The 16,432-nt window shown below is 39.0% G+C and overlaps 1 protein-coding gene across 1 annotated transcript in view; it reads right to left on the bottom strand.

Annotated features, from left to right (window-relative positions):
- Positions 1-3,186, bottom strand: part of MYO3A (myosin IIIA) — a 161,861-nt gene extending 158,675 nt beyond the window's left edge. The window contains exon 1 of the mRNA XM_055545372.1: positions 3,019-3,186. Coding sequence (XP_055401347.1) covers positions 3,019-3,186 — 168 coding nt within the window. The remainder of the gene's footprint in view (positions 1-3,018) is intronic.
- Positions 3,187-16,432: the final 13,246 nt, after the last annotated feature.

Below are 16,432 nucleotides of genomic sequence, written 5' to 3'. Positions count from 1 at the left end.
GACCTGACGCAGCCAAATAAATAAAATTTTTTAAGTTAAAAAATAAAAATAAAGAATTCTAATCACAAAATCTAGTGAAAAAATATATATGGAGAACTGTTTAAGGTGATCTTCCTTTCTTTGTAGTGTTAACTTTATTTCAATGGTAAAATTATTGTTTTGACATGAAAACTTTTAGCTGGTTCATTTTGTTTCTTTGAAATATAGGCTATTTAAAGGCTATCAAAAACTAATCATACATGCAATAAACTCCTACCTTTCCAAAAAAGTGAAAGGGTTAAGTTATATAAGCTGGCATACAGCCTTTAGTTAGCTAAAGACTCATTCACCAGAAGTAGAATAGGTTGTAATCCTGTCAATAAAATTGCAAACAAGATTACGCACTTAGTCATATATCTAGAAAACCATATATACAGAAAACAATTCACTGTCATAAATGAAAGACTTCTAATATTTCATGGTAACATTTAATGTCCACATTGTTTTAAGACAGAATCATGGAATCACAAAGCTGTAAAGAATTTTAGACCAGAACACTAGCCTAAGGAAGAAACTAAAGCTAAGAAAATGTAAAAAAAAAAAAGAAAGAAAGAAACGAAAGCTCAAGGCAGTTAGAGTCACAGAACTAGTTAGTGTGTGATCCAGGACTAGTCTTTTGTCTACTATCTTTTAGTCCTTCTCATTTCATCCCTTTGTTGGAGAGAAGATTATGAGTCCAAAATCCATAACAGTAAGACCTTTTTAATAAAAATAAAATAGCCACTCTGCAAAATGCTTGGGTGCATTTAAATTTATTTTATTAAGATTACAATCTCCTGGTTATAAATCTTTTTTTATTTGACTTGTGGCATGATGAATGAAGAGTAAATAAAGAATTCTTAAAAAAATATATATGTACTATGACAAGAATAAAAGCAGCAAAAGAAGACATTTCATACTACGGTTATGGATCTATATATTTCATTAAAGCAAGAGAATAAAACCTGATTTGTAAGGTAGGCTGCATAGCAAATGTGAAATTATGAAAGGATAACTGTTACATACATTCACAAGTCATTTGTTCTTGTTCATTAAGAAGCAGAGGAATGGGGGAGAGACTCTGATTGTGGGGCCACACATTGGGATCAGCCTGGAGCCCTTTCTCTCGCCACCATGAACCCCAATCCTTAACAGCAAAGTTCAAAGGGCAGACTTCTAATTGCGAAGACTAGTGGTGTAGTTACTATGATACAGCTTAATTGGTGTCTCTCTTCCCTCAGTTTTAACAAGAACTTTCCAACAGACTATGAAGTCATGCAGCATCAGTTAAGCCTGTGCACAGTGCTTCTCATTTTTTTCCTCCAGTGGGCCTCCCTGGTGGCTCAGTGGTAAAGAATCCGCTTGCCAGTGTAGGAGACATGGGTTTGATCCCTGGATTGGGAAGATCCCCTGGAGAAGGAAATAGCAAATCACTCCAGTATTCTTGCCTGGGAAATACCATGGGTAAAAGAGGAGCCGGCGAGCTACAGTAGATGGGGTCACAAAGAGGCAGAAATAACTTTGCGACTGAGCAGGCATGCACTTATCTAACCTACTTCTTGAAAAGAAGCCCCCACCCTCTCTCTCCTCTGCTCAAAAGAAAATAAAACAATGTAGTAATAACAGATCTAGTAAAAATAAACCATCAAAAAAGAAAGAGCAACCCCAAGATGAACAGAGGGCAGAGACTTTTTCCAGAGTCCTTTTGCAGGCTTTGTGAGTGTCAGAGCTGTGACAAGAACGAGAACTCCCAGGCCTACTCCACACACATCTCATCATTTCCACCAAGCCTCACCCCCATCACATGCAAAAAGTGAAAGTGAAGTCACTCAGTCGTGTCCAACTCTTTGCAACCCCATGGACTGTAGCCTACCAGGCTCCTCTGTCCATGGGATTTTCCAGGCAAGAGTACTGCAGTGGGTTGCTATTTCCTTCTCCAAGAGCTGGGTAATCGGAGGAGTTGCTCTCAGGAGAGGTTTAGGGATTACGGAATCACTGAGTTTATTCTGGCTCCCCCACGGGCTAGGGGAGACCTACATATGTCCTAGTAGCTGAAAATGCACCCAAACATCTAGCCTCTTACTCCTGGAAAAAAGAATTTTGTCTCTTACAGGCAAATCTCATGCTCTTACAGGCAAAGCAAGATGAGTTTCCCTGATCACAACTGCTATTCCCAAAAAAAGCACCATTGGCACTGCTGGAAAAGAGGCCATATGGACTGACCACGGCATTGAATTCTTCACAAGGAACCAGACCCTGTAAAGGAATGCCATTTCTGTTTGGAAACACTTAGGTAAACCTGAAATTTAATTTCCCTTTTTTGAAAGAAATTTTAAAATATATTTCTTGTTTGGAGGAATTCTGCCTGAAGCCTAAATAAACACAGGAGGAAAATGAAATCTAGCCAAGACGACATTAGACAATTTTAGGGTTACTTCCAGACCCATGAGTCTATACGCTGACAACACTCTGAAATCTAAAAATATTAAATCAACCACTGAGCTGCTTGAGAGAAGATAAACTTATATACAGATATACTTCTCTGCGTGTGTGTACATGCTAAGCCACTTCAATCATATCTGATTGTGTGACACTATGTGGCCCTCCAGGCCCCTCTGTCCCTGGGCTTCTCCAGGCAAGAATATTGGAGTGCGTTTCCACACCCTCCTCCAGGAGATCTTCCCAACTCAGGGATCGAACCTGTTTCTCTTATGTCTCCTGCATTGGCAGGCAGGTTCTTTACCACTAATGCCACCTGGGAAGCCCCCATATTTCTCTTTACTATATATTTATTTATCAAGTATTTATTGGACCTTCTAATATATGTTAAGCATTTAACAAGGAAAATCTAACAAGACATTTTAAAACAAACATTTCCTTCAAATTGCAACTGACATTGTGATAAATAAATCAAGATAAGATACCAATGGACTTTTTAACTGTTTAACACAGATTTTTTTAAAAAGTTAATTAGCAAGCAAGAGAAAAAATGTGACTTACATGGATGGGATCCAGAATTTTGACTGCTGCTTTTTGGCCATTTTTCTTATTCAACACTTTAAAAACTTTTCCATAAGTTCCTTTGCCAATCGTTTCAGTGATTTCCCAAGTATCAGAAGGGTCAGGAAAGTTATCAAAGATGATTGATTTTCCAATTAATGGAAGCATCTCAAAAGTTTAAATCACTGGAGAGAAAAAGTACAGAGCTTCATTGACATTTGATTGGTAATATTAAACAGCACACACAAACTCATGGGAAATTATCTAATATTTTCACTGATATGATGGAAAATACACAGCAGTAACCAAATGTACTCAGAGTCAAAGAAATTTTTAATTTCAGTTCTTTTTGCAAACAGATGAATACGAGTTTAATAATGTTTTGTAAGCAGGGCTTTCTCTGTTTAATACTGTCCCATATTAATTGCTACTATTAGTAATTATTTTCAGATTAGAAGCACACATTTAAATCATTTTGATTTACTGCTTTATACTCATGAATGAAAGAATTTTAGAATAAACCTTAGCAATGATAAAAATCCAACTTCTTCATCAAAGCAAATCCCACACTTTAAAATGGTTGTGTTTTTTTATTTATTTTTTAATTGAAGGAAAATTGCTTTACAATATTGTGTTGGTTTCTCCTGGATAACATCCTTCAAGAACCAGTCATAATTATACATATATCTTCTCCCTGATGAGCCTCACTCCCCTCCCCCTCATCCCACCCATTTAGGCCATCACAGAGTGCGAGGCTGAGCTCCCCGTGTTATACTGCAGCTTCCCACTGGCTATCTATTTTACACATGATAGTGTATATATGTCTTCTTACTGCGTCTCCAATACTGCCCTGCAAATAGGTTCATCAGTACCATTTTTCTAGATTCCAAATATATGCATTAATATACAGCATTTGTTTGTCTTTCTGACTTACTTCACTCTGTATAACAGGTTCTAGGTTTATCTACCTCAGCACAATTGAGTCAAATTCGTTCCTTTTTATAGCTGAGTAATATTCCATTGAATATTGAATATCTGCTTCATCCATTCATCTGTCAATGGACATCAAGGCTGCTTCCATGTCCTGGCTATTCTAAATAGCACTGCAATGAACACCAGAGTACATGGATTCTTTTTGAATTGTAGTTTTCTCAGAGTATATGCCCAGTTGTGGGATTCCTTGGTCATAGGATAGGGTTATTCATAGTTTTTTAAGGAATCTCCTTACTGTTCTCCATAATGGCTGTATCAGTAGGAGGGTTCCCTTTTCTTCACATCCTATCCAGCATTTTTAAGTGATTGTGCTTTATATCACTGCTGTATGTAAAACCCAACAATCAGTCCCCTATTGCTTTTATTTATTTTTATTTTATTTTATTTTTTAACTTTACAATATTGTATTGGCTTTGCCATACATCAACATGAATCCGCCACAGGTATACACATGTTCCCCATCCTGAACCCTCCTCCCTCCTCCCTCCCTGTACCATCCCTCTGGGTAGTCCCAGTACACCAGCCCCAAGCATCCAGTATCATGCATCGAACCTGGACTGGCGACTCGTTTCATATATGATATTATACATGTTTCAATGCCATTCTCCCAACCCCTATTGCTTTTAGTATGAAATTTCTTTCATATAACCTACTACATCCTTTAAAATATGGCCCTTGCTTAATTTCCTAGCCTCATGTCTCACTACATCTTCCCTCAGACACTACAAACCTACCCACTTGGGATCCATCAAGTCATCCCCTTCTTGCTTGAGGATCTTCACATACAGTCTTTGCTCCCACTTGGGTCTGTGATTTCTTTGCTAAGCTCTAACTCCTACTCATCTTTTCATGTATTTGCTGAGATGTCATGTCCTCCAAACCGAACCACTCTCCATTCCATTTGAGTTGTGTGCCCATCTCTGTGCTCCATAAGCTCTCTGAACCCACCATGGACCTGATATTCCTGCATACCCAGCACCTGGAGCACCCTACTCCAGTGTTCTTGCCTGGAGAATCCCAGGGATGGGGGAGCCTGGTGGGCTGCTGTCTCTGGGGTCGCACAGAGTCAGACACGACTGAAGCGACTTAGCAGCAGCAGCAGCAGCAGCAGCAGCACCTGGTACAGGGCTCAATTAGGAGAACATGGCCAATGAGCTCAAGTGATTTTAAAAAAGATTTCACACATAAGCTGAGATAAGATCTTCCAAGTAGTGCTACTAACCTTTCATGTTTTCCTTAAATTACATTCAATCCTTTGTATAAATTTAAAGGAAAAGAAAAGAAAAACAAAACGAACAGAAAGACCAACTAGAACATCTGTGGTGGTCCTCTGAATTTTTTGGTTAACCGTGCAAAACCTCACTTTTCAATGTTATAAAGTTGACTGCAGTTGTTCCTGGATGTGTATATATATACATAGAAACAGGCCTATTAGTGAATGTGTTAATATCACATACTAATATCAGCCCATGAAATTCATTTGTCTGACTACAACTTTCAACCTCATCCAATCTACCAATCCATTGACTCTTCACTTTCTTTATATCCATCAACTCTCTTCAGTATTCACTTCTACTTCATTTTCTCCTTCCCCAGCATAAACGGGGCTTCCCTCGTGGCTCAGTAAAGAATCCACCCACAAGGCAGAAGAACCTGGGTTCAATCCCTGGGTTGGGAAGATCCCATGGAGGAGGGCATGGCAACCCACTCCAGTATTCTTGCCTGGAGAATCCCCATGGACAGAGGAGTCTGGTGGGCTACAGTCCATGGGGTCACAGAGTTGGACACAACGAAGCGACTAAGCACAGCACACAGCACAACAGCATAAATTCTACAGCTTGAATTATTATAACTTCCTTGAAAATGACCTAAACATTCTTGCTTCTCTCTTTCTTCACCACCAGTCCCCTGGGGTTAAAAAACCAACCCTAGTTAAACCTTACATCTTTTTCACACCTGTGCCTATAGCTGGAGAACACCACACAACTGGGCTGAACCATTTCACTTTAAATTCAGGATCAAAAACTTACAAGTAGACCCTCAATGATGTCCAGCAATCTTACTGCACTTCCCTGCTTTGTATATTCACTTCTCTCTGGTGAGTGATCTCCATCCTCAAATTTCTGTCTCCTCAGATTGTTCCCTCATTGCTGTCCATCCTCTCCCACCAAACTTCCCAGCTGATGTTTTCATTTAATAATTAAGTGACAAAATGGAAGCAACAATAAACTCTTTAATTTTCCCATCTCAAAAACCATAAACCAATGTGCATCAAACAAAAGGAGTTCATTCTATTTATCATCCATAACTGCTGTCTGGCCTCAGTCTTTTTCGTTTGTTCCATCTCATCCATCATATTTCAGCTCAAATATCACATTTTAAAAAAGATCTCCCCTGCATATTTTATTCCTTCCTCAGAATGTAAGCTACAGAGGTACAGACTTTATTATTTTTAGCTCTGTATCCACAGTTCCCAGAACAATATCTAACACATGGCAGATAACTAGTAAATGCAGGCTAAATGGGCAAATGTTTATTTGTTTATCTATTAATTTGACACCTGAAACCTTAGCTCTCAGTTCACTTACAAATCTTATAATGCCTAACTCTGTGTCTGGCATATAGTAGATGTTAAATATGTAGCTGCTGAATGAGTGAATCAATATTCTTACCAAAAAAAAAAAAAAGAATGAGAGAAATAAGGATTAGAAGGAGCTAAAGAGAATTTGAAAATCTAAACAGAATAATGATCATATTCATTATATTTAAGGGGACATCATTCAGTAAATGGCTATGAATGCCTGCTGAAAATTACATCACTACATAAAAAGACACTTAGGAATAGTTCTTAGAAAACTTAATCTTTATGAAATTTGTGCCTTTGATCCAAAATGCAAAAAAAACAAGTAGGAGGTAATCAGTAATAATCATCCAATTCAGTGATTTCATAATCAGTGACAAGATAACTACTTTCTACATCTATCTACTTGACTCATGCAAATAAGCGTTTATGCCATCCATATAATGTAATGTTAAACCAAAAAAAAAAAAAAAACTAATTAAATCTTATTAAAAGCCTCAAATAGACGTTTTCAACCAGGAAAAACATTCTTTTTATGGAATAGTGCCTCTTCACTGGCAATGTTAATGAACATAATAAACCATGACTGGCACACAGTACCCAGAACGGTCAAATTCAGGGACAGAAAGTATAATTGTGGTTGCCAGGAGCTTGGGCGGAGAAGGGGATGGCACCCCACTCCAGTACTCTTGCCTGGAAAATCCCATGGATGGAGGAGCCTGGTAGGCTGCAGTCCATGGGGTCACTAAGAGTCAGACACGACTGAGCAACTTCACTTTCACTTTTCACTTTCATGCATTGGAGAAGGAAATGGCAACCCACTCCAGTGTTCTTGCCTGCAGAATCCCAAGGACGGTGGGCTGCCGTCTATGGGGTCACACCGAGTTGGACAGGACTGAAGTGACTTGGCAACAGCGGTAGCAGCAGTAGCAGGAGCTTGGGGAAGGGGAATGGGAAAGATTATTTAACAGCTAGAGTTTCCGTCTGAGAAGGTAAAAAAAAGTTGTGGCGATGGATAGTGGTGAGCGTTGTACAAGCGATGGATAGTGGTGAGTGTTGTACAATGATGTGAATGTAGCACTGAAGTGAACATAGTTTTCAAGTGGTTAAAGGGTAAATTGTATGTAACGCATATTTTACCACAGAAAAAATGCTACTTTGGACACAGTATAGGGAAACAAAGTAATGAAAAACAGGAGACCCAAACTGAGAGATATGGAAGGGAGATCACAATTGTCTGCTTGCTCTCAGATCTGTGCGTGACCTTCCGCGTCCTGAATCTCAGGGGTTGACATCTCAAAACTGTATTCCCCAAACTCCCTGTCCCACTGGTGTCCTCCACTGTTGGATTCTGTCAGCGGGTGTGCCAGGCAGGAGACTGGATGGGAGGAGGATCTTTCTCCTCTGCTTTCTCTAGTTTTGTGGTATGTCCATGTGGCTCCATCTCCCTGAAGGTCCCTGTTTCTGTAGGGTAGACCTGCCATGGTTCTAGACGGCCTCAGCATTTGCATTTTGGTAAGACCATTTCCTTGATGTTTCTGTACAGTACAAGGAGTAATGATAGTTTTTAAGATTATGATCCTAACTCTGAGATCACCTCATTACCTTCTGTTGGGCTTTCAGATATCCTAAAACATTTATAACGAATTCCCCCCCATGCCTTAGTCTGTTCAGGCTGCCTGAACAAAAATAATATAAACTGGGTGGATTGGAAACAACAAGCATTTATTTCTCACAGTTCCAGGGGCTGGGAAGTCCAAGATCGTGTTGCTGATAGACTTGGCACTAGATGTGGGTCCCCTTTATAGATGGTGCGGTGTTTCTGCTGTAACCCCATGTGGTGGAAGGGACAAGCTACTCCCCTGGGGTCTCTTTTATAAGATGCTAATCCCCTTCATGAGGTTCTGTCCTCCTGACCTAATCACTGCCCCAAGGCCTCACCTCCCAACACCACTACCCTGGCGGTTAGGGTTTCAACATATGAATTTGGGGAGAATACAAATATTCAGACCATGGCACCATATTATATTCCCTCTGTTAAACTACTTGGTATTGATTCTATTTTCCTGACTGATTCAGTCTAACACACATCTAATCAGTTTGTGGAGGAGAGAATGGAGAAAAATCAACAGATAATGGCTGAAAGTTCTCCCAAACAGGCAAAAGGTATGAACACTCAAATTTAGGAAGCTCAGTACATTTCTTTTAAAAATTCACAGTTGGATACATGGCGATGAATCTAGAGAACACCAAAGACAATGAGAGGCTCTTGACACCAATCATATAGGAAAGATATATCACATATAGAGGGAAACAATTAGAATGACTGCTGATATTTCAATAGAAAACAATAGTATAATATATTCAGAATGCTGAAATAACTACCCATCTAAAACAAAAGTATCCTTCAAGGTCAAAGGCAAATTAAAGATATTTTTCACCTCAAAAAATTCAGTTTAACAACAATGGTCCCTGAGAAAGAGAACTTCTAAAGGATGTCTTTGAAAAATGACAATGATAATGACAAGGAAGGTCTAAATTACTGAAAACAGTAAATAGTTACACATGTGTATAAATCTAAACTAACACTGACTGTAAGACACAATAATAGACAAAAATGAACTAGAATAATCAAAAGTAGAATGCTAGAATTTAAAATGTTCTTAAGTTCCTCATATAAAGAGGCAGTTAAAAATATTAATTATAAATTTAGGCTTTAAAATATCCATGTCAAACACTTAAACATTAGACCCTAAAAATATCATGAATAACTTTCAAAATATTAAAAGAGAAAAACTGATGTTAACAAACTCAATCAAAAAACTCTGGAAAGGAGAATAAAGGAAGCCTTTAGAAAAGAAGAACCAGAAAGCATAAAATACCCTGTGAAAAGAAATATGAATATGCCAATAATCACAATAATTGTAAATGGACCAAACTTCCCATGAAAAGACAGAAACTGGTAGCTCACAGCTGTTTGCAAGAGATTCATATATAGACAGAGATAGACTGTAAATAAAATAATGGTACCATGTACCATTCAACAAAAGAAAGTGATGTGACAAGATTAACATCAGGCACAAAGTACTCAAAGGAAAATTATTTACTAGAGGTGAAGAGGGTTACTACATAATAATCAAAGACTTAATTCACCAAGAAAATATAAAAGCTCAAAACAGAAGCCTAGAATATATGAAATAACTGAAAGAAATACAAAGAAAAAGGGAAAAAGTCACAACTTTAGTGGGAGATTTTAACACAATTTGTCAGTGATTTTTTTTTTTTTTTGGTTCAAGTAAAGAAAAGAGTTCTTAAGAATAAATAAGATTTAAACAACTCTAATCCATTTTGAGCTTCTTTTTTGTGTATGGTGTCAGGGAGTGTTCTAATTTCATTGTTTTACATGTAGCTGTCCAGTTTTCCCAGCACCACTTATTGAAGAGACTATCTTTTCTCCATTGTATATTTTTGCCTCCTTTGTCATAGGTTAGGTGACCACAGGTGTGTGGGTTTATTTCTGGGCTTTTTTATCCTGATCCATTGTTCTATATTTTTAGTTTTGTGCAAGTAGCATACTATCTTGATTTCTATAGCTCTGTAGTATAGTCTGAAGTCAAGTAGCCTGATTCTTCCAGCTCTGTTTTTCTTTCTCAAGATTGCTGTGGCCATTTGGTGTCTTTTGTGTTTCCATACAAATTATAAACTTTCTGTTTTAATTCTGTGAAAAATGCCATTGGTAATTTGATAAGAATTGCACTGAATCTATAGATTGCTTTGGGGAGTATAGTCATTTCACAGTATTGATTCTTCCAATTCACAAATATCATATTCTCTCCATCTGTGTCATCTGTTTGTACTGAATGGATATCCTGAAATACACATGAAATCTTGTATCTAACAACAAATAACCTTCCCGAGTGTACATGAAAGTCAAAGTGTTAGTTGCTCAGTCATATCTGACTCTTTGCAACCCTATGGACTATAGTCCAGCAGGCTACTCTGTTCATGAAATTCTTCAGGTAAGAATACTACAGTGGGTAGCCATTCCCTTCTCCAGGGGATCTCCCTGACCCAGGGATCAAACCCAGGTCTCCTGCATTGCTGGCAGATTCTTTACTGTCCGAGCCACCAGAGAAGCCTGAACATACATGACTGCCATGTAATTAAGTAAGGAGACAACTACTAGATAAATTTTTAAAAACCTATAGTATCAGATACTTTAAAAGGAACTGCTAAACAGTTCAAGGGCCAAAGAAAAAATGCAATGACTTTTTAAAAATAGACTTAAAACTGAATAATAATGAAAATACCTCTCATGAAACTTTATTGGATACAGCTAAAGCAGTAAACACAGGAAAACATATAGCCTAAAATTTTTATCTTAGAATGGAAGAAAGGCTAAAAATTATGTAATTACAAAATAAAAGCAAAGATTGTAGAAAAAAGGAAGAGTTGAAATTAAAGACATTACAGAAAAAGAATAAGACAGATTGCTGCTGCTACTGTTGCTGCTAAGTTGCTTCAGTCGTGTCCGACTCTGTGTGACCCCATAGACGGCAGCCCAACAGGCTCCCTGGTTCCTGGGATTCTCCAGGCAAGAATACTGGAGTGGGTTGCCATTTCCTTCTCCAATGCATGAAAGTGAAAAGTGAAAGTGAAGTTGCTCGGTCGTGTCCGACTCTTAGCGACCCCATGGACTGCAGCCTACCAGGCTCCTCCATCCATGGGATTTTCCAGGCAAGAGTACTGGAGTGGGGTGCCATTGCCTTCTCCAATAAGACAGATTAGAGAATGATAAATACAACAGTTCTTCAAAGAGAATTTTTTTAATAGATAAACCCCTATTAAGACTGATCAATAAAACCAACAAAACAGAAGATACAAATGAGCAATACTAAGGTTGAAAAGACTAACAAATTACAGCAGAGACTAAAAAGATCATAAAATGATAAATTTTTTATCAAGAAACTTAAAAATTAGACTAAGTGGACTAATTTAGACTACTTAGACTAATATTAGAGGAGAAAAAAAACAGAAAAATAAAAGTTAGTTTTTTGGAATGTTTGCATTAACGTGCTTTCATACTATAACTCCTAATACTCAATTCTTCACTCATATAATCACTAAGGGGACTATGTTAAGTTCTTAAGTACCAGAAAATCACTCTAAGTATCTTTTAATACTTTAGAGGTAATGACCAAATTTATCAGCAGAAGGGGCTAGAAACTCAATTAAAGGATAAGTGCTTCATAAGTGAACATAAGCACATTTCCTTTTCCCATATAACACAAAAAATAATCAACCTAACTGTTAACTTTTCCAAAAGATAGGGAAAGAACACCATTTCTCAATGCAATGAAAACGCCATTTGCCCATGATATAAAACACACTAAGAAAGTAGCAGATGGTTTTACTCAAAATTGAGCAATATTTTAATACTGTGATTCTCACTTTTCAAAACACACATCATGTATTTTCTACAGAATGTTATGGAAAGACTCTTCCCTTTATACACTCCCTTCTGCCAAGCTGTTTAAACTCCACTGCATGCATATGGTTTACATTAGATTCAAGAGTAGTTCCTGACTGTGATGGAAGGGGAATCCTGGAATGCCAGCGGGGCAGAATATGTGTGTCTCCATAGAGCATCCCAGAGAGATTTCAACAGATAAGCCAGATGACATTATCTTCCCATTTAAAGTCCTTCAAAATCCACATTCTTACTGTGTCCTCCAGATCCTTCCTGACCCCTCTAAACTCAATCTACTTTCTTTTTCATGTCTCACACCAACCACAGCCTCAGCTGCCTTCTGACAAGTCTTAGAACAACACTGTTCCTGATTTTAATTTGTTGTAGAGAATATTCTCCTGGAATGATTATGAAAGTCATAAAGCCTTGCTGGTTAAAAGTAGCCTACAGAAAAGTGAGTCTTCCATATAAAACCACCTTTCAGAGACAGCAGGCTGAAGCGCTAGACAAGTTCTAACTACCTACTTTCTCAAAGAACTTTAAAACACAAACTCACAGAAACCTCTGGTCTCAGTTCACTACAGACCAGATGAACTGGTCACACATCCCTCCAGGTTTTCACTAACACAGGCAATAAAGTTTGGTTTAAAACAGACCTTGTCCAGTGATATGTATGGTCTGCTTTGAATAAACCATAATTAGTGTTTTGTTCCCTTCAATTTGCTTAAAAATGTTTTGCAGAGAAGGGGGAAAAGGTCTACTTATGTACTTCTATCTATGTATCCTGCTTTCCACCACTCATTTTCTCATTCTGTAATTACTGCGATAAAAGCATGTGCTTACATGCTAGAACCAAAAGAAAGGCTATCATTTCCTAGAAACTTAAAACATTATTTTAAGTTTTAGCATAAACCTATAAACCTCAGCATTGACAGCTGTAAAATGGAATAATCACGCATGTCTGAACTAACTCTCAGAGTTGACCTAAGTATCAAATGAGCTGTATGAGGAAACGATGCTTTGTAAATTGTGATACAGGACAACTCGCCTCCTTTGTCAAGGATGCAAGGTGAGTTATAGTTTTGGCCACACAACTGCCTGTTCCAATTAGTAAGGGATAGTTTCTGAGTCAGAAATCACAAACTGAGGTGTCTGCAGGGACAAAGGAGGTAAAATGTGTGAGTGAAGCACATCTGGATGAAATAAATGCACGGAGTTTAGAGGAACTATGGCAAAGTTGAGGGCAGTGTTTCCCACCCAAAACACACAGCTACATCCCAGCTGCAGGTCTGGCAGACACAAGCCCTGCCTTGCCTGGTCCCCTTGTTTTTCAACAGAAGCGAAGACTCTGGGAATTCACTTAAAATTTACAAAATTTAAACTATTTGGTAATAGTTGTAAAGTATTCATTATTTTAAAATACAAAGCTGACCCAAATAAATATATCAAATTCAGCCTTTAGGCTATCAGCCTGTAACTTCTACATGAGGTTTGTTTTGTGTTCTTCGTTAAAAATGACCAACCAACAAGAACCTCTCCACCTGGTATAATCACCCTGAGACATCAGGAAAACTAGATTGTAACAGTGGCAAGCATTTTTCCGATTGTTTATCAGTGCCAAGTACCTACTGGGCTTCTACTTTTACATGTATCACATCATTTAACTTTAACACTTATGAGAAGCCCTTCAGAAAGGCATTATTACTGTGTCCCCATTTTCAGAAAATAAAACTGAGGATTAGACTTTTTAAGGTCATAATGCTGGTAAATGGCAGAGTCAAGAAACAAACCAGGACAAAGTCCATGGTAGAAATTTGATGGTCAGTGGTAGATGATTTCAGTTCTAAAGAGTAATGCTTCCCAATTGGAAGTTCCTAAATCCCTGTGTGTCCTTAAAGTGGTATGGGGTCTTTGGTGAATTAGTTTTAAAGTGTAATGGAAATCTGTTTACCCTCTAATGGATAACTTTAAAAAAAAAAATTTATTTATTTATATGGCTGCACCAGGTCTTAGTTGCAGCACATGGGATCTTCACTTGTGGCACAGAAACTTAGTTACGCCAGGTGGGATCTAGTTACCTGACCAGAGATCAAACCCAGGAGGGTAGTCTTAGCCACTGGACCACCAGGGAAGTCCCTATAATGGATAATTGAGTTAATCTTTCAAATTATCAATCCAGGGAAAAAACTAATCAAGAGACCCTCATTTGAAAAAAAAAAGGGGGTGGGGGGAGTAAATAGTTTAGAGCACTGACACTGCAGAAATTATTAAAGTGATAAAACATTTTTACAGCAAAACTTTACATAATTTGCATCCATATAGTCTAAAGTATATTTGCACTTTCAAATATTTATCACCCTATTAGTAGTAACTAATGGACCTTCAAATAGTTTGGATCTGACAGGCAAAAGTTATTTTTCAAAGAATATTTGCACAAAAAATATTAGGCTGTAAAGAGAAAATTTTAAAAAGGAAATGGTACTCCTTGTTTGACTGACCAAAATATCTTCAAACAGATATAGTCTGGTATTAAAGATCACCAGATTGAATCTTTTAATGTGCACTTTTTTGTTCCCAACAATAATAAAAAAAGACTAAGACAAATGAGAGTAATTTTTCACACACTAGATATCACATGAATAGACACATAAAAAACAAGTTATCTTTGAAATCTCATACATTTCTAAATTTTCCCATTTGAAAACAATTATCTTTTACAGTGTAATAAAAATCAATATGGCATGAATAACATGCACTGTCATTTATCTGTCAAAATTTAGCACTTAGGCTCGTGCAAATCCAGAAAACTGGTCAACTTTATCACCTACCTTTAGCAAAGCTTGAAAATAACTCAGATATCATGACAAAGAGTAAATTCCAGGCTGCAGCTGTGTTCCTGGGTCTGTAACACACAACAAACTCAGTGTTACAGGTTTAAGCATCAAGCATCTGGGAAAAGTGTTTAGAAGCTAAACATAGAAACACTGAGGTAGTATAACAGGACAGTAATTTATTACTCAGGTTTAATTAAGTGACTAAAAGGGAACACCACACATCCTATGAAGGCATAAAGTAACTCTGAAGTTATTGGATCAATGAGAAATACAATAACAACAACAACAACAAAAAAATAAGAGGCTTTAAGAAAACCCATTCAATCACCAAGAAAACTCAAATCCGTGAGGATTCTTGGGGTTTTCCAATTTAAAACAACCAAAAAATATTTTTAGTGCCATTACAACGTCTATTTCAAAGCTTACAACCATCATCCCAATAATAGTAAAATATTATTAATTTTTTTTTTAATTTCTCACAGAAAAATTCTAGCAAGGTTCAAATAGAAAGTATTACAGAACAGAGCTGTTGGTGAACAAGTCGAAACGACATCGTTGCTGGGAGGATTGCTCTACTTCTTAGTAACGACCGCAATGTTCTTTCTTGTCTGCCCTTTCCCCTTAAAAAGGAAACTTTACAGATGGTTCTGGCTGGGAATGGACCCCAGCTCCACCGACCTGCTCCAGATAAATCAGTCCTGGGCAGGAAGTCCCTCGGGTGGACCAGGCGCGGCGCGGGCCACAGGTGCCCCGAAACCGCCGGGACTAGGCGCGCGATCCCCGCGAGTCCATCTCGCGTTCCCGGTCCGATTCCCGGCGCGCACCCCACACCACCTGTAGCCAGGGAAGTGATGCCGCCTGACCCGGGGTTCCGAGCCGCTGAAGCCCAGGACCCCTACCTGGGCCGGAAGCGAGCGTCTCCATCCTCCCCTTGGGGGCGCAGGTTGGGGGCGCGCCTGGGCGGGGCGGGGCACTCGAGGGGGCGGCCCCCTTCCAGGTTCTCAAGTGCTGTTCCTCCTCCCACCCCGGCGCGCCGCCGCCCTCGGTGCCCGCCGGAAAAGAGGCCACTCCGTCCGCCCCGCGCACCTCGCAGGGCCCAAGGCAGACGGTCAAGCCTGGGACTCGGTCACGCCTCCCTGGTCTGTAGCCCGGGGGCAAGGGAGGGGACCCGCCAGATCCTTGAACACCTCCCTCGGACAGACCCACTTTGCTGAAGCAATTTCTCCTCGCAATGCACGGTGTCTTCCCCCAAACTCCGTGGGGCTCATGCCACAGGATGTCATCTCTAGGCCAGCGGGCTCTGATCCCGAAAGTGAGAAGAAAAGTAGGTACAGAGATATCCCCGCGGATACCAGTTCACTTCAGCGGCCTGCCAAAGTGGGGCTCACTTCACCTGCCAAAGTGAAGTCGTTAACCACCAGTCCTCTAACTGGTCATCCCTGACACCTATATGGCCAGGGTCCCTGAACAGCCTCAGGTGACATTTTGGGCGTGGTTATGCCTTCTTCCCCTTCAAAAAGTGAGACCCACAATCAA

The sequence above is a fragment of the Bubalus kerabau genome, chromosome 13 (assembly GCF_029407905.1).
Source record: "Bubalus kerabau isolate K-KA32 ecotype Philippines breed swamp buffalo chromosome 13, PCC_UOA_SB_1v2, whole genome shotgun sequence".
NCBI lineage: Eukaryota > Metazoa > Chordata > Mammalia > Artiodactyla > Bovidae > Bubalus > Bubalus kerabau.
Note: the sequence above shows the minus strand (reverse complement) of the source record. Positions and strands in the feature narration are given on the sequence as shown.